This window comes from Mustela lutreola, chromosome 14, assembly GCF_030435805.1.
Source record: "Mustela lutreola isolate mMusLut2 chromosome 14, mMusLut2.pri, whole genome shotgun sequence".
Classification (NCBI taxonomy): Eukaryota; Metazoa; Chordata; class Mammalia; order Carnivora; family Mustelidae; genus Mustela; species Mustela lutreola.
Window position 1 is genome coordinate 12,107,554 of NC_081303.1, and position 18,091 is coordinate 12,125,644.

Below are 18,091 nucleotides of genomic sequence, written 5' to 3' on the forward strand. Positions count from 1 at the left end.
CACTGCTTCAGTCTTGTTACTGGTTATGGGTCTATTCAAGTTGTCAGTTTCTTCCTGTTTCCTTCTTGGTGGTTTCTAGGTTTCTAGGAATGCATCCATTTCTTCCATATTGCTTAATTTATTGTCATATAGCTGTTGATAATTTATGATAATTGTATTTATTTCTTTGCTGTTAGTTGTGATTCCTCTCCTTTCATTCATCATTTTATTATTTGGGTCCTTTCTCTTGTGGCCAGTGGTTTATTGATCTTATTGATTCTTTCAAAGAAGCAGCTTCTAATTTCATTAACGTGTTCTACTCTATTTGTGGTATCTAATTCATTGATCTTTGCTCTTATCTTAATTATTTCCCTTCTTGTGTGTGGGTTAGGCTTAATATGTTGTTAATTCTCCAGATCTTTAAGGTGTAAAGATAGTTTGTGTATTCGGGATTTTTCTATAGTTTTGAGTGAGGCTTGGATGGCTATGTATCCCACCCCACCACCACCGCCTTTGCCTTATCTCATAGGTATTGGATTGATGTGTCTTTGTTCTCACTGATTTCCATGAATTGACTTAAGTTCTTTGATTTCCTGATTGAGCCAAACATTCTTTTTTTTTTTTTTTTAAGATTTTATTTATTTATTTGAAAGAGAGAGAGGGAACACAAGCAGGGGGGTGTGAGAGGGAGAAGCAAGCTTCCCACTGAGCAGGGAGCCCAATGCGGGGCTCCTGGGGTTCCTCCATCCCAGGACCCCAGGATCATGACCTGAGCCAAAGGCAGACACTTAATGACTGAGCCACTCAGGCACCCCTGACCCAAACATTTTTGAGCAGGAGGGTCTTTAGCTTCCTAGTGTTTGAATCTCTTCCAATCTTTTTCTTGTGCTTGAGTTCCAGTTTCAAAGCATTGTGGTCTGAGAATATGCAGGGAATCATCTCAATCTTTAGGTTTCAGTTGAGACCTGATTTGTGTTCCAGTATGTGGTCTCTTCTGGAGAAAGTTCCATGTGTGCTCAAGAAGAATGAGTGTTCTGTTGTTTTAGGGTGGAATGTTCTGAATATATCTATGAGGTTCATCTGGTCCAGTGTGTCATTCAAAGCTCTTGTTTCTCTGTTGATCTTCTGCTTAGTTGCTCTGTCTTTTGCTGAGAGCGGAGCGTTAAGGTCTCCTACAGTTATTGTATTATTATCAATATGTCTCTTTATTTTGGTTAACAGTTGGCTTATGTAGTTGGCTGCTCCCATATTGGGGGTATAAATATTTACAATTGTTAGATCTTCTTGGTGGATAGACCCTTTCAGAATGATTTAGTGTCCTTCTGTATCTCTGACTACAGTCTTTAACTTAAAATCTAATTTTACTGATATGAGAATTGTTACCCTAGCTTTCTTTTGAGGCCCGTTGACATGAAAGGTGCTTCTCTACCCCTTCACTTCCAGTCTGGATGTATCTTTGGTTCCAAATATGTCTCTTGTAGATAGTAGTCTTTTTATCCAGTCTGCAACCCTGTGCTGTTTTATGGGAGCATTGAGGCCATTCATGTTGAGAGTGATTATTGTTAAGATTCTATTATCATCATGTTGCCTATGAAGTTCTTGTTTCTATGGTTTGTCTCTGTGTATCTCTGTTCTGAATCACTCTTGGGGTCTTTCTCCTTTTATAGAACCCCTCTTAATATTTTTTGCAGGACCAGCTTGGTGGTCATGTGTTCTTTTAGTCTCTCCTGGCCCTGGGAGCTTCTTACTTCTCCATCTATTCTGAATGACAGCCTTGCTGGATAAAGAATTCTTGGCTGCATGTTCTTCTCATTTAATACCCTAAATATGTCTTGCCAGACCTTTCTGGCATGCCATGTCTCTGTGGATAGGTTTGATGTTATTCTGATGTTCCTCCCTTTCTATGTAACGAATCTCTTCCCCCTAACTGCCCTTAAAATGGTTTCCTTGATTCTAAGATTTGTGAGTTTTACTATTACATACCTGGGCATTGACCTACCCTCCTTGATCTTGGGGGATGTCCTCTCTGCCTCTGAGACACGATTGCTTGTGTCATTCTCCAGATTGGGGAAGTTCTCGGCTATAATTGTTTTTTAAAAGATTTTATTTATTTATTTGACAGACAGAGATCCCAAGTAGGCAGAGAGGCAAGCAGAGAGAGAGGGGAGGAAGCAGGCTCCCTGACGAACAGAGAGCCCGATGCGGGGCTTGATCCCAGGACCCTGGGATCATGACCCGAGCCGAAGGCAGAGGCTTTAACCCACTGAGCCACCCAGGCGCCCCTCTCGGCTATAATTAGATCAAATATATCTTCTAGTCCTTTCTCTCTCTCTACCCCCTCAGGGTTCCCAATAATTCTGACATTGAACGTTTCATGGCATCATTTATTTATCTAATTCTGTTTTCATGGATTTTAGGCTGTTTGTTCTAGGCATCCTCCTGATCCTTCCTGTCAGTTTGTCTTCAAGATCACTAACTTGTTCTTCTACCTCATTTACCCCAAGTGTTAGTGAATCTAGATTAGATTGTATCTCATTGATAGCATTTTTAAGTTCTGCCAAATCTGCTCTCTTCTGCCCTTAACAAATCTATGTTGCCATTAATAGTTTTCTCCAGCCTGAATTTTGTCTTCATAACTGCTACTTTGAAGTCTATTTCTGACACCTTGCTTTAAATCCATACCTATTAGATCTGCTGGAGAGTTCTTGTCTCTGGATCCTTTCTTTGTTGGGAATTCCTCTAACTTGTCATTTTGTTGAGTTGTGGTTGAGGGGTTGTACAGCTGGAAATACCAACCACTGTCCACGCAAGGTGCACCCTGGGATGTTTCTGAGCATTTGGAAGTCACCGCCAAAAAGAAGAAAAAAAAAATCCCAACCAAAATGAGCCCCAAGAGTAAGATTTTTTTTAAAGATTTTATTTATTTATTTGACAGAGATCACAAGTAGGCAGAGAGGCAGGCAGAGAGAGAGGGGGAAGCAGGCTTCCCTCTGAGCAGGGAGCCTGATGTGGTGCTTGATCCCAGGACCCTGAGATCAAGACCTGAGCTGAAGGCAGAGGCTTTAACCCACTGAGCCACCCAGGCGCCCCCCCCCCACAAGAGTAAGATTTATAAAGTATAACACCAAAAACAAACAGATAAAAAGACCAACAAAAGAAAAAGAAAACCCAAAATAAAAATAATGGCTGGGGGGAGGTGACGGGAAGGTGATTATAATCCGTTGATGTGGGCGAGGAAAGTTATTTCAGTTCTTCCTGAGTATATCTGTTTATCTTTGTTTGAGAACTCAACTTTACAGAGATATGGGGAAATTCAAACTGGTATATATATATATATATATATATATATATATATATATATATATATATATATATAAAAGTAGTATTGAGTCGGGGGAAAAAGGACTACATTGAAGCTTATATCTATATGTATTTAAAAAAGGAAAAAAGTATATGTATGTAAAAGTTCAAGGTAAAAAGTTACTATGCAGTATGTTGTATTAAACATCTAGTTGAACCAAGAAGTAGGTTTAAAAACAAAACAAAACAAGAATCATGAGAAAGAATTTAAAAAAGAGAGAGAGATAAAAGTTGTATCCAAGAAATGTACAGGCTGTGAGGCAATAACAGAAGCTGAATATACTGTTTTCTCCTGGTGTTGGCATTTTACAATTTTATGGGGACCCTATGGTTGTTGTCTTCTTGTTCTTTTGGGTTGTCTTCCAGGGGCGGGGCCTGCCTGCATTGTTTTTCAGTTAATCCTGCTTTGGTGGAGTTGCCATACCCCTTATCAAGGGGCTTGGCTCCATGTAAACCAGTTTATCAGGTTTTTGTACTGTGGAGGCTTTTGTTCTCTGGCGGCTTTTCACCCTTTTCTATGGAGGGAGTCAGAGCAAAGTAAACTGTCTGCACCCCGACCTCTGCTTCAGAGAGAGGCTTCAGTTTTCTCCTCTCTGAGTCCTCCAGAAGATAGACTCCCTCTCTGCAAGCTCCATTGACCACTGCAGCCTCCTACAGGCGGTTTGTGCCCCCAGCGACCCTCTCAGTGGTTGCCCTAGGCCCCCGCTTGTCTCTGACCCCCCCATGCCACCAAAACCACAGTGATACTGGCCCAGGTGAGCCTGCCTCCAGTGGCTGCTATTCTGGGGACCGTGGGCTCCACTCCAAGCCAGGTCCTCTCAGGCGTGGCGGCAGGGCCGCCAGTTGCAGAGACCTCTGACTAAAGTTCGCACCAGGTCCTCTCAGGTGGGAGGGGTAGGGAGGTTCCATGGTTCCAGGAAGGCGGGTGGGCGCTACAGCCTTCCTGGAACCATGGGCATAGATCCGTGCCTGCAGCCCTCCGTCCCAGCAATTGTCCCTTAAGCCCCTTTGTTCTGTTTGAGTGCTGTTACCAGTCCCTTTTCCTCTCAAACCACCAGTCTCCAATCTATTGCTGGTCCCCAAGGACATGGCACTTTCGTATTGGGGTATTACTTTCTAATGGCTTGCTTCTGGTGGCTCCCTTCCCCTTCTGTGTATCCTCCAAAATCTTTCTGCGCAATCCCAATCCGTCTTTTGTACCTCTTGACCTATGATCCTCTGCCCCTGTAGAGATCCAAACGTGTATGTTCTTACATCTCAGGCTGATTTCGTGGGTGTTCAGAGTGCTCTGGTAGATATCCAGCACAGTCAGGGGACTGGTTGAAGTAGTCCCCTCCTCCTCCATCATCTTGCCCCCCTCCCTCATCTTCTCATCTTAAATGGATGGTTGCATTTGTCTGAATGGGTAAGGGAAGTCCTCCTTCTCCCATTTTCATGTTTTGTGTCTCTGCTCTTGATTTTTGCCTTGTGGTGAGCATGAGGTTAGCATAAAATGTCTCCTGGATAAACTCGTCCCAACCCTATAAGGGTTCCATCCTTTAAGACACCCCTTTCAGGGACACCTGGGTGGCTTAGTTGTTAACTGTCTGCCTTCGGCTCACGTCATGATCCCAGGGTCCTTGGATCAAATCCCACATTGGGCTCCTTGCTCAGCTGGAAGCCTGCTTCTTCCTCTACCTCTGCCTGCCAATGCTCTCTCTCTCTCTTTCTCTCTCTGACAAATAAATAAATAAAATCTTAAAAAAAAAAAAAAGATTCCCCTTTTATATTCCTGGTGTTACAAATTATCTTTATTGTTACGAATTTTTAACCAAGTTGTAGCAGTTATAGTTTTCGTTTGTTTGTTTTTTAAAGATGTTATTTATTTGAGAGAGCATGAGAGGGGTGAGGGGCAGAGGGAGAACCCAACTCCCTGCTGAGCAGAGGGCCTGATGTGGGACTTGATCCTGGGACTCCAGGATTATGGCCTGAGCCAAAGGCAGTTGCTTTACAAACTGAGCTACCCAGGTGCCCAGTTGTAGTTATTTTTAATGCCCCTTTCCCTTAACATTTATGCTACATTTAAATATGTAACACTATTCTGAAAGAGTTACAGTACTCTAATTCTGAATGTCTGTTTATCATCTTAATCAGAATTTTTTGTGCTTTCATTTTTTTCATTTCAGTTTTAAGAGCTCTTTTCAATAAGGCAGGTCTGGAGCTGGTAAACTCCCCCAGTTAGAGTTTATTTTGGAAAGCCTTTATCTCTCCTTCATATCGGAAGGATAGCTTTGCTAGATAGAATATGTTTGGCTGGGGGGTTTTATCTCTCAATACTCTGGAAATATCATTCCACTCTCCTGGTCTGTAGTTGTTCCTGGGAGATCTGCTGGAACCATCATGGGTGGAGGTTGCCTCCTTTTCCCCCAGGTTGCCTTTAAAATTCTTTATCATTGACTCTTGACTGTTTCATTATAAGGTATATTAGTGAAGGTCTTTTTACATTGAGGTGGGAAGGTGTTCTTTTTGGCAGTGTGGGCGTACATGTCCAACTGTCTCCCCAGTTTGGGGAAGTTCTCAAGAATTATTTCTTTAAATAAACTGCCACTCAGCCGTGGTGTCCCCATTTTCCTTAGGTTTTCTTGTCTAATGGAGTATGATAACTCTTGTAGCATTTTTTCACTTCTTAAAACTCTCCAATCTCTCTCCTCTCTCACCAGAATCATTTCTAGATTCCTACCTTCCACATTGCGTGTTCTCTCTTCCATCTGATCTGCAGTTTCCAATGCTTTCTAGTGCACTCTTTATCTATATACTGAGTCCTTCAGCTTCAAAATTTTTGTTTGCTTTTCTCATAATTTCAGCCTCTTTGATTAATTTTATTCCTCAATTCATTGAAATGCCCTTCTGAGTTTTCTTGTAGCTCATTGAATTTCTTCATAACTGCTATTTTGAATCTTTTATCAGTGAGAATACAGTGTTTGTGTCTTTGAGTTTGTTGGATAGGCCTTTTCTTTTTGTGAAACCCCATTACTGTGATTTTTTTTCATAGTGTATCATGAAGTGAACCTCTGCTGTCATATTTGTAATAGCAAACACCTGTCCTGCTTAGGTAAGGTTTTGTTTCCTTGGATTCTAAGGGTTAGGCGGGTGGTCAGGCAGAAGCCTTTCTTTTGTTGTCCAGAAGGCGGCGCTGTAGCACAAGTTTTTGGTTTCTCCGGTGCTCTAACTGGGAATGGAGCTGAGACCAGGCTGGTTTGCAGTTTTCATTGGACTCAACCTACATTTGGTTTCAAATATCACAAAGAGCCTGGCTAGGGTGCTCTCTTCCTCATTCCGACAACTGTGGGAGATTTATTCTCCCCTGAAGCCTCCTACCTCCTGCCATTTTGGTATCTGACAAATGTGTGGATTGGGACATTGGCCATGTATTAAAGACAGACAGACTCTTTTCCTCGGGCAAGACTGTTTCTGAAATACTCTAATACTGGAGGAGCCTTCAGTCTGAGTTTTAGAAGCTACTAAATTCCCATGTAGTCTCCAGGTACTAATTTATCATGATAAAATAGTGCCACATATTTAGGGATCTTGAGGTTTCCAAATTGTTTCTGCAGCCCCATTCATTCTCCGGAAGTTGTCATGTGTTTTCACTCCCAAGTGAGATCCCTTAATATAGGCAACCTGAAGTCTAAGCCTGCTCACAGAATCAGGCAAAATTTAGAAGTCAGAGGTAGCTGCCAGTCCTCTCGCCTCAGCATGGCCTGAGCCTATCTGTTCTTTCGTACTTACTCCTCTTTGCTTTCTCATATATGTGATTTCTGTAAAAATAAGATTTTTGCAAGTTATGTATTTTTACTTTTTCTGGCAAGAATGAGAGACCTGGTGCTTCCTACTCCTTCCTGAATGAGAAATTCCTGTATACCCAGCTTTTTTGATGTTTTATATTACCTAACATTTCTTAGAAACTATCATTATGTGTGATTGCTATCATTTGCACCAAGCAAGCGCAGTGAAAATGTAGGATCGTTGCCTTTTTATATTAATGCCTGTTTCATGCAGCGGCGTAGGTTTACATCAGGCTGCTTCATCCATTTATCAGCTACTTGTTGAACACCGACCACCCAGGACCTATTCTGCACATGACTGCAGATGTAACAGTGAGCAGAAAACGAGAAAAATACTTGCCCATGCAGTGCTTACATTCTACTTTGAGGAGACCAAGGCAAAATGAAATACAAAGCAAGGTCATAAGCTGAGAATGAGGAAGATGGAGAGTATATCAGATTTTTGATGAGAAAGAGAGAATATGTGACATGGTCAGTTTAGAGAAGAGAAGAGTAAGTGGTCTGGGGACACAGCTGAGGGCTGCCAGTCGTCGCCAAGCTGTTGGATGTCAGAAGACATGAATTTGAAGTGACTGTGTGTTCTTCAGCCTCTTTGTCAGCTTCTCGGGTGGGAGCACAAGTCGGACAGTCAGAGTCTGCCAAGACTAGGGCCTTCTAGGGTGGGAGTCTGGAGGAGAGGAGGGCAAAGAGATGGAAGGTGCGTGTGCGAAGCAGGGATTGTAGTGATGGCCCTCGGAATCTAACTTGGGTAAATAAGGAAGAAAAGAGAAAAACGGAGTAGTGATTTGCTCTCCTGGTGGGACTGAGCATCACTAAATGGTCGCTGGAGTAGCAAGCACACTGTAAAGATAAGAGATAGAGAATGGTATACTTAACACCAAGTACAGTCACTAAATAATGGAAAAGTGTACAGTAGCATTTCTCAGTAGGTGGACTACTAGCACTCGGGGCAGGGTGATTCTTTGATGAGGGAGACTTTCACATTTTCTAAGATACTGAGCCCTCTTGGTCCCCAGGCACTTAAATACCTTTAGCCATCTCATGGCTACACCTGTTTCAACACCCGCACTCCCTGCTGCATATGCACATAAACATTTCTAAGCTCAAACGAGGTGAGAACCATGGGTCTAGGGTATGATCCAATATGGGTCTAGGGTTTCCTGGTTTTGCTGGAGACCAGCTAAGTTGTTTTGGGCTGCAAATCATAGAATTCTTAGATAATACAGATTTGTTATCTCAGGATGTTAGAAATTAGTGCCAGTAGTGAGATTAGTTTCTCTATGATTTTCTTGGCTTTCCTCTCATGATTCTGCCATATGCCAAAATTCCAGACCATGTCTGCACACATGTGGAGACCAAAAGAAGGCTTGCTTCCTTTCATCCATCTGGGAGGCCCCCTAGTGGACTTCTTATCAAGGGACTATCGTTCTCACCAGGTCACATACCTAATTCTTAACCAGTATTGGCAACATAGAATAGGTCCACCATGATTGATTTAAACCATCTTGAGTTTTGACTGGTCTGCTTTGTTAGTGTGCCTGAATTTGGTTCACAAGCAAGAAGGAAAAGCCCCAGCCGTGTTTGTATGGGGGATTTGTGTGCCTGAGAAGCCAGAGTGGATTGTCTATTTTTGATGTTACAGTCACTAAGAATAATAATAAAAAGGGTTGTAATGAAAGAAGGGCAGTCAGTAAACAATGTGTGAAATTGTGAGTCAAAGACAGAATAAAAAAGACAATGGATAATAACTTCAGCAGATGAGTAATGGGCATTTTAGCCCATTACTGGACTAAGTAGGAAAGTGGACAGAGGTAGGAAGGAGGAGCCAGGATAGCTACCTACCTCCATACCCTGCAGGATGTGGAGTCTAGGAGGAAAAGGAGCTGTTGCTAGTATCCACCGGATATCTTTATGTTTTCCTTTTTCTTCCTCTAACTTAGATATCTTTCTAATATGTGTGTGTGTGTGTGTGTGTGTGTGTGTGTGTATATTTTTTTTTTTTTTTTTTGAGAGAGAGAGCATGTGTATATGTGCGTGTGTGAGTGTGTTGGAGGGAGGGGTGGGAAGGAGAGAGAATCTTAAGCAGACTCAGCACTGAGCATGAGCCCCACATGTGCGGGGCTCAGTCTTACCACCATGAACCGAAATTAAGAGTTAAGTCTTTTAACTTACTCCGCCACCCAGGTGCCCTCTTAGATAATTTTTTAAAACAAATAAAGGATATTCTTTTAAAAATAGTAAGTACAGGGCGCCTGGGTGGCTCAGTGGGTTAAGCCGCTGCCTTCGGCTCAGGTCATGGTCTCAGGGTCCTGGGATCGAGTCCCGCATCGGGCTCTCTGCTCAGCAGGGAGCCTGCTTCCTCCTCTCTCTCTCTCTGCCTGTGTCTCTGCCTACTTGTGATCTCTCTCTGTCAAATAAATAAATAAAATCTAAAAAAAAAATAAAAAATAAAAATAGTAAGTACAAAATGCATTGATATTTACCATGTTTTGAACCCAAAAAGAAAAGACTAAGAAGTAGTTATTGGATGTAGAAGATCATGGTTGGATACACCATAAGTATATTGTACACCTTTAATTCAAATTAACTAATATTTATGCATACAAATTTCATGATACTATTCTCTGTACAGATGGTGAATTTTAATTAGAAAATCTCCCTCCTCTGAAGGCCACAGTATTTTGGAACTCTGTGTGTGTGTGTGTGTGTGTGTGTGTGTGTGTGTGTGGTGTGTTTGCTACCTCTGTCCATCCTGTAAATCCCAGTCTACTAAAATGCGCATTTCTTGTCTGCTAGAGTTATGTGTGTGTATGTGTGTGTGTGTGTGTGTGTATTATGTATATGTGTGTGTGCACACACACACACATATACACATGTACACACATATTAAACATCAGTAATACATATAGTAATAATATGTAAGCAATAATATAGGTTACATTAAGACAATATATAAATAATGTAAGTAGTATAAAACAATAAGTAATGATTTGCACTAACCAAAAATTATGGTGAAGTAATTAAGGTAGAGGCTTATTATTTCAGACCCTGCATAAGATAGCACAGTAACTATTTTAGGACAAAGGTGGTTCATTTCTGATAAAATTGTGTAAAGTTTTCTTTTTTTCCGTATCTTCTGATAATATCTAGGACTAAACCTTAGTAGAGTTAATGTTTCTTGAATACCTTGCATCTTCTGATTAGAACCACAAGAATAATCTCTATCTGAACAAAATCAATGAGCCAAAATCATCTATAGGTGGGCCTCAACTTTCATAACTAAAATTTGGAGGCCAGCATTTCTGTATATCGTATACACTTGACCCTTGAAACAATGTGGGTTTGAACTGGGAGGGTCTTGTGGATTTTCTTCCTTTGTATAAATACAGTACAGCCAGTATGTTTTCTCTTCCTTACGATTTTCTCAGTTACATTTCCTTCTTTTCAGCTTGCCTGATTGTTAGAATATAGTGTATAATACATACAGCAACAAAGGATGTGTCAGTCAGCTGTTGTGTAATTGGTAAGGTTTCTGGTGAACAGGACTCAGTTGTAACTCAGTTGTTAAGTTTTTGGGTCAGAAGTTATACACAGATTTTCAACTGCATTGGGAGGGGGGCAGGGCCCCCAAACACCCCACCCCTGCATTGTTCAAGGTCAACTGTAATAACATCTCTAAACCTCTCTTGACACACCAGACTCTATTTTTAATGAATCATCTGACACAGGAAGTTTTGGGGGTTATCACACAATGACACTTCCTACTAGGATGAATGGGGGCTGAACGGTTATTGACTCACTGGTAGAATTCACCAGCAGTGTTTGACATGGAAAATCTCACATGGTAGTAGGCAGAGCCTCTCCTACATCTATTACACTTTTAAAGAAACATGCATTGGAATTTTGAGACTTAATTGTAATGTGTTTACATGCTTTTTGTTGCTAGGTAGATGTTTTGATCAGAATTCTATAAGGATTTCTCTAGAAAGAAATGCATTGCTCTTAGCTTTAAAAATTTAAAATATGGCCATATTTCTCATTTTTTTTCTTTCATTCTCTCTTTTTAAGAGTCAACACAGACTGTTCAAGCTCTACAGTATTCAACTGCTGATGGTCCGCTAACAGCAAGCAAAGATTTAGAAATAAAAACCTTAAAGGAAGAAATTGAAAAACTGAGGAAACAAGTAAGAGGTAAATTTCTGTAATTCACTATTAATTCAATTTAGTAGTTTTTTTAAAAAATGTCTTACCGACACAAAACATTTATTGAGTGCCAGTCATGTGTTACATGATATGAGCTTTAGAGCCGTGAGGGAAGAGCAAGTAAGAATGGTTTCTGCTGGGGGGTCCTGGGGGGCTCAGTTGGTGAAGCATCTGACTCTTGATCCAGCTCAGGTCATGATCTCAGGGTTGTGGGATCGAGCCCTGTGTGGGGCTCTGTGCTCAGTGGGGAGTCTGCTTGAGAGTCTCTCTCCTCCCTCTGTTCCCCAACTCCTCCAGTCTCCCTACCCCCCAAATGTGCTCTATCTCTCTCTCTCTCAAACAAAAACAAAACATGTTTCTGCTTCCAGGAAGCTCATATTTTGGTCTGGTGAAAAAACACTTTTGCTATACATGTGGAAAGGCTGTGAGAAAAAGAAGCATAGGTACATTTAGGAAGGGCACCTGACCATGGTTGAAGTTAACAGAGATGATGTTTGGAAGACTTGTTCGTTTGTGACATTTAGTTGGAATCTGTCTGGCTGAACACATATGCGAATCGGGGAAGGAGCATTAGGAGTGAGGAAGAAGGACAGTGTAGACAAGGGAACCACATGTATGCAGACATCAAGGCATGTGAAAATTTATTTTCTTCCTAACAGTTCCTTTCAGCATATTGATGAGATTTAATTAAAATTAATTTGAACAACAGTTGCTATGCCTATTACATCCATTCATGCGTTTATTCTGTTCCTTCATCAAATATTTATTGGGGGGGCGCCTGGGTGGCTCAGTGGGTTAAGCCGCTGCCTTCAGCTCAGGTCATGATCCCAGGGACCTGGGATCGAGTCCCGCATCGGGCTCTCTGCTCAGCAGGGAGCCTGCTTCCTCCTCTCTCTCTGCCTGCCTCTCTGCCTACTTGTGATCTCTGTCTGTTAAATAAATAAATAAAATCTTAAAAAAAAAAAAAAATATTTATTGGGCATCTGGTGTGTGCCAGGTATTGTTTTAGTCTCTTGGGAGGCAGTACCAAACAAAATTAATAAAACCTTTGTTTTGCTGGGGTGGAAGGCACACAACAGAATTCAAACAATAATTGTATAACTTTGTAAAAGATACAGCATATGAGAAGGGTCAAGTACTTAGACATAGAGAAGAATAAAGCAGAGTGGGTCAGAAGTATAAGTATAAAATTCTATAATTTTAGGTAGGGTGGTGTGGGTGTAAGCCTCATTGAGGAGAGAGGTAACATGGGAACAAAAACTTGAAGAAGGTAAGGGCTTAGCTTTGCAGTTAAATGGGAAATACATGTCCCAGGCAGAAGGACCAGCCAGTGCAAAGGCCCTGAAGTCAGAATCTGCCTCAAGAGTACAGTTAGGACCCAAAGGACAGTATGGCTGGAGCAGGAGGAACGAGCAGAGGAGAGTGGAGGAGGGTGAGGCCAGAGAAGTAAAGGGTTGGGGAGAGCTTGTGGTCCGATCCCTAGAGCCTCACCAACTGTTAAAAGGTTTTTGGCTTTTTCAGTCAGTGTAATGGGAGCCTTTTGCAGTGTTTAGAGGCACGGCACCTTATCTAAGTATAAGGAAAGAGGAAAAGGTACTAGTTTATAGTTTAGCTAGATTGTCAGACCTCCAGAAATACCATTTTAAGACCAAAATAAGTGAAGGAGAAGGAAGAATCTCATATAGGGTCTTTTATAAAAAGGACTATGTAAAATGCCATGTTAATACTTTGCTTGTGTTAAATACACATGGAGCTCTTAAATTTGATTATTTATGGCTGTCTTCCTAAGAGATATCTCTTTATCAGATTTCTGTAGCTTTATCTTTCTAAAATTAAGTTAGATTAGGAATATGATAAGCAGAATCCTTTGCTTTGCTATGAACAGCAATTCATCAATAGCAGTGAATGTGTTAGAGTTCTTTGACATTGAAAAGGCAGCAGAGCACAAGACCAGCTGTGGGGGGGGGGGGTCAGTGATTTATCTTTAAAGAGGTTAAATGGTTTGGGATGACTTCTTCATAAGCCCGTCTTACTTATTAGCTCGAAGAGTGTTTGTCTTTTTTAATTGATTCCTTAGGATTTTCTATGCTGATCATCATGCATCTGCAAATAGTAACAGTTGTATTTTTGCCTGTTTGCTCTGTATACTTTTTATTTCCTTTTATTGCACTAGCTAGAATTTGCAGCACTATTTTGAAGAAGAGGGTGAGAACAGACATTCTGGCTTCCTGAGAGAGGGGTAGCATTCAATTCAGTCTTTCACTGTCAGGTGCAATATTAGCTACAGGTTTTTTACTGACACTTTACCAAGAAAGAAGTTCCCATTGAGTCCTATATTTCTAAGGGTTTTTATTGCAAATGGTTGTTGAAATTTGTCGAATATTTTTTTTTTGCATTTATTGATAGGAATATGTGATTTCCCCACCCTGTAGTTAACCTGTTAATATGGTGGATAGATTGGTTGATTTTGAAATATTGAACCAAATTTATATCCGTAGAATATACGCATTACTGGTCATGGTGTGTAATTATTTTTGCATATTACTTAATTTTATTCCTAGTATTTTGTTAAGCATTTTTGCATCTATATACATGAGGGATATTGGCCTTTGGTTTTCTTTCTCTTTATTTTTACTGTCTTGGTTTTTGTTCTTTTGTTTACTTACTGAGATATAATTGACATACATTATATTAGTTTTAAGTATACACATAGTGATTCAGTATTTGCATATTTCATTAAATGATCAGCACAGGAAGTCTAGTTAACTCCCAGCAGTACACATAATTACAGAATTACAGAATTTTTTTCTTGTGATTAGAAATTTTAAGAGCTATTCTCTCTTATACATTCATTTTAAATGTATAGTATGGTCTCATTAACTGTAGTCCTTGTGCTGTGCATTATACCCCTGAGACAGACTTCTGATATAACTAGAGGTTTGTACCTGTAGCACCTTTATTTACCCCTTAACTTGCCCTGCACCCCTGCCTCTTGGAACCACCAATCTGTTCTCTGAGTTCAGTTTTGTTTCGGTTTTGGTTTGTTTTTATTTTTAGATTCCAAATGTGAGTGAGATCATTACAGTATTTGTCTTTCTTTTACTTATTTCACTTAACATATTTCCCTCAGGGTCCATCAATGTTGTTGGAAATGGCAAGGTATACTTCATTTCAGTGGCTCGGTAGTATTGCATGTACATATACCCCACAGTTTCCTCATCTGTTTGTCCGTCAGTGGACATTTAGTTTGCTTCCCTGCCTTACGAATAATGCTGCACAAAACGTGGAAATGCATGTATCTTCACAGTTCACTGTTTTTGTTTTCTTTGGATCAATACTCAGAAGTGGAATTGCTGAAACCTGTGGTAGTTCTGTTTTTAATTTTTTGAGGAAACTCCTTGCTCTTTTCCAAAGTGACTACATCAATTTACATTTCCACCAACAGTGTACAAATATTGCCCTTTATCCACATCCTTACCAGATCTTATTATTTCTTATTTTTTGAATAACAGCCATTCTAGTAGATGCAAGTTGATCTCTCACTGTGGTTTTTATTGGCATTTCCTGACAATTTATGATGTTGTACCTTTTCATGTACCTGTTGGCCAAGTCTATGTCTTCTTTGGAAAAAATTTCTATTCAGATCCTTTGTCCATTTTAAAAATCGGATTATTTGTTTGCTATTGAGTTTATGAATTTTTAACATACATTTTTGGGCTACTTGGGTGACTCAGTCGGTTAAGCATCTGCATTCAGCTCAGGTCATGATCTCGGGGTCCTGGGTTTGAGCCCCATGTTGGGTTCCCTGCTTGGTGGGGAACCTGCTTCTCCCTCTCCACCCCCCCACCTCCCCACTCATGGTCTCTTTCAGTATCTATCTCTCTCAAATAAATAAAATCTTTTAAAAAATAAAATATATATATATATTTTTAAAGATTTTATTTATTTATTTGACAGAGATCACAAGTAGGCAGAGAGGCAGGCAGAGAAAGAGGGGGAAGCAGACTCCTTGCTGAGCAGAGAGCCCAACTCGGGGCTCGATCCCAGGACCCCGGGATCATGACCTGAGCCGAAGGTAGAGGCTCAAGCCACTGAGCCACCCAGGCGCCCCGAAAAGAAAATATATTTTTAATATTAATCCCTTATCAGATAAATGATTGGTGAATATTTTCTCCCATCCATTGGTTTCCTTTTTATTTTGTTGATGGTTTCCTTTGCTATTTGGAAGTACGTTTGATGTAGTCCACTTGTTGATTTTTGCTTTTGGTGCTCCTTGTGTGGCTGTGGTATCAGTGTAATGCTGGCCACATAAAATGAGTTTGGAAAGATCTCCTCCTGTTCTGTTTTTTAGAAGAGTTTGAAAAGGATTGGTATAATTCTTTTTTAAAATGTTTGGTAGAATTCACCAGTAAAATCATCAGGCCCTGGGTTTTTCTTTCATCGTTCTTACTCATTATTGGTTTGTTCAGATTTTTTAATTTATTCACAGTTCGGTCTTACTTAGTTGTATGTTTCTGTAAATTTACCAGTTTCTTCTAGGTTATCCAGTTTACTGGCATGTGATCATTCATAGTAGTCTCTAGTAGTCTCAGAGTAGAAATACAAATGCCTTTGTATTTCTGCGCTGCCCATTTAAATGTTTCCTCTTCATTTCTGATTTTAATTTGTATGAATTCCCCCCCTTTTCTTTTAGCCTACCTAAAGTTTTGCCAATTTTGACTGTCTTTTCAGAAAACAATCTTAGTTTCTTTGATCTTTTCTTCTGTTTTCCTGATGTTTATTTCATTTATTGCTGCTCTGATCTTTGTTAACTATATTCTTCTGCTAACTTTAGGTTTATTTGTTTCTAACTGATATTTAAAGTTAGGTCTTTGAGACCTTTCATTTTTTTATCACCATGAATTTCCTTTCTAGAGCGACTTTTGCCATATTCTATGAGTTTTGGTGTATGGTGTTTCCATTTTTGTTTGTTACAAGATTTTTTTTTTTTAAGATTTTATTTATTTATTTATTTAACAGACAGAAAGAGATCACAAGCAGGCAGAGAGGCAGGCAGAGAGAAAGACGGAAGCAGGCTCCCGGCTGAAAAGAGAGCCCAATGCGGAGCTCGATCCTAGGACCCTGAGACCATGACCTGAGCTGAAGGCAGAGACTTAACCCACTGAGCCACCCAGGCGTCCCTACAAGATTTTTTTTATTTCCCTTTTATTTTTGTGGTCCTTTGGTTGTTCAGGAGTGTATTGTTCAATTTCTGTACTTTAATGAGTTATCCAGTTTCCTCCTTTATTGATGTCTAGTATCATAATTTTGTGCTTAGAAAAGATCCTTGGTGTGATTTCATTTTTTGCTAAATTTCTTAAGACTTGTTTTATAAGCTAATTTTTGATGTATCCTGGTTCATATGTGTTTGGGAAGAATATATCTTCTGCTGTGGATGGAACGTTCTGTATATGTCTGTTAGATCCATTTGGCCTATACTTCTCATTCAGTGTTTCCTTACTGATTTTTTTTTTGTCTGAATGATGTATCTGTTGTTGGAAGTAGGGTATTGAAGTCCTCTACTATTATTCTGTTATCTGTTTCTCCCTTCACATCTGTTGTATCTGCTCAATATATTTAGGTGCTACAATAGTGGGTGCATATATATTTATAATTACCCTATCTTCTGTGACGAATTGACCTTTTTTTTTTTTTTAAGATTTATTTATTTATTTATTTGACAGACAGAGATTACAAGTAGGCAGAGAGAAAGAGGAGGAAGCAGGCTCCTCACTTGAGTAGAGATCCCGATGCGGGGTTCGATCCCAGGACCCTGAGATCATGACCTGAGCCGAAAGCAGAGGCTTTAACCCACTGAGCCACCCTGGCGCCCAACGAATTGACCTTTTTATTTTTACACAATAACCTTCTTATCTCTTGTTACTATTCTTCACTTAACATTTATTCTATCTTAGCTACCCTTGTCCTCTTTTGGTTTCCACTTGCATGGAGAATCTTGTTTTGTCCCTTCATTTTGAGTCTTTGTGTCTCCTTAAAGCTGAAATGAGCCTTTGATAGGCAACATATGGCTGGGTCTTGTTTTTTAATCCATCCAGCCACTCTAGGTCTTTTTGTTGGAGAATTTAATCCATTTATATTAAAGTAATTATTACTAGGTATGGATTTACTAATGTCATCCTTTTAATTGTTTTCTGATGTTTTGTACTTCCTTGGTTTCTCTCTTCCTCTCTTACTGGCTTCGTTTGTAAATTGATTTTCTGTAGTGTTATGCTTTGATTCTCTTCTTTTTATCTGTTATATAACTCTTGTAGCCATTTGCTTTATGGTTACTGTGAAGCTTACATAATATACCTTAGTTGTAACAGTCTGTTTTATGTTGATACCAATTGTTTATTTTCCTGGTTTATTTTATAATTGCTTTGATTTGAAAGTTGATTTAAAATTTTGATTTGAAAATTGATTTGAAAAATACTTTTGATGAACAGTATTTTTATCATATGTTTTAGAAACACAGAAACAATATATGTTTTAGAAACACATATTTCCTTCAACTATAAAGTGTAATTTAGAAAACTGAAAAGAAGAAAAGAATCCTTGCAGATTTACCCATACTTTATATACTATGCTCTTTCTTTCTTCCTGATATTTCTGAGCTCCTTGTTCTGTCATTTGTTTTCTCTTTAGATAATTTCCTTTTGCCATTTTTTTAAAAGATAACTCTGCTA

The 18,091-nt window shown here is 39.8% G+C and overlaps 1 protein-coding gene across 16 annotated transcripts in view; it reads left to right on the forward strand.

The window, feature by feature from the left end:
• Positions 1–18,091, forward strand: part of CDC42BPA (CDC42 binding protein kinase alpha) — a 336,405-nt gene that overhangs the window by 186,304 nt on the left and 132,010 nt on the right. For all 16 annotated transcript variants that reach the window (XM_059145519.1, XM_059145527.1, XM_059145524.1 and 13 more), the window contains exon 11: positions 11,232–11,354. In XM_059145519.1, coding sequence (XP_059001502.1) covers positions 11,232–11,354 — 123 coding nt within the window. The remainder of the gene's footprint in view (positions 1–11,231; positions 11,355–18,091) is intronic.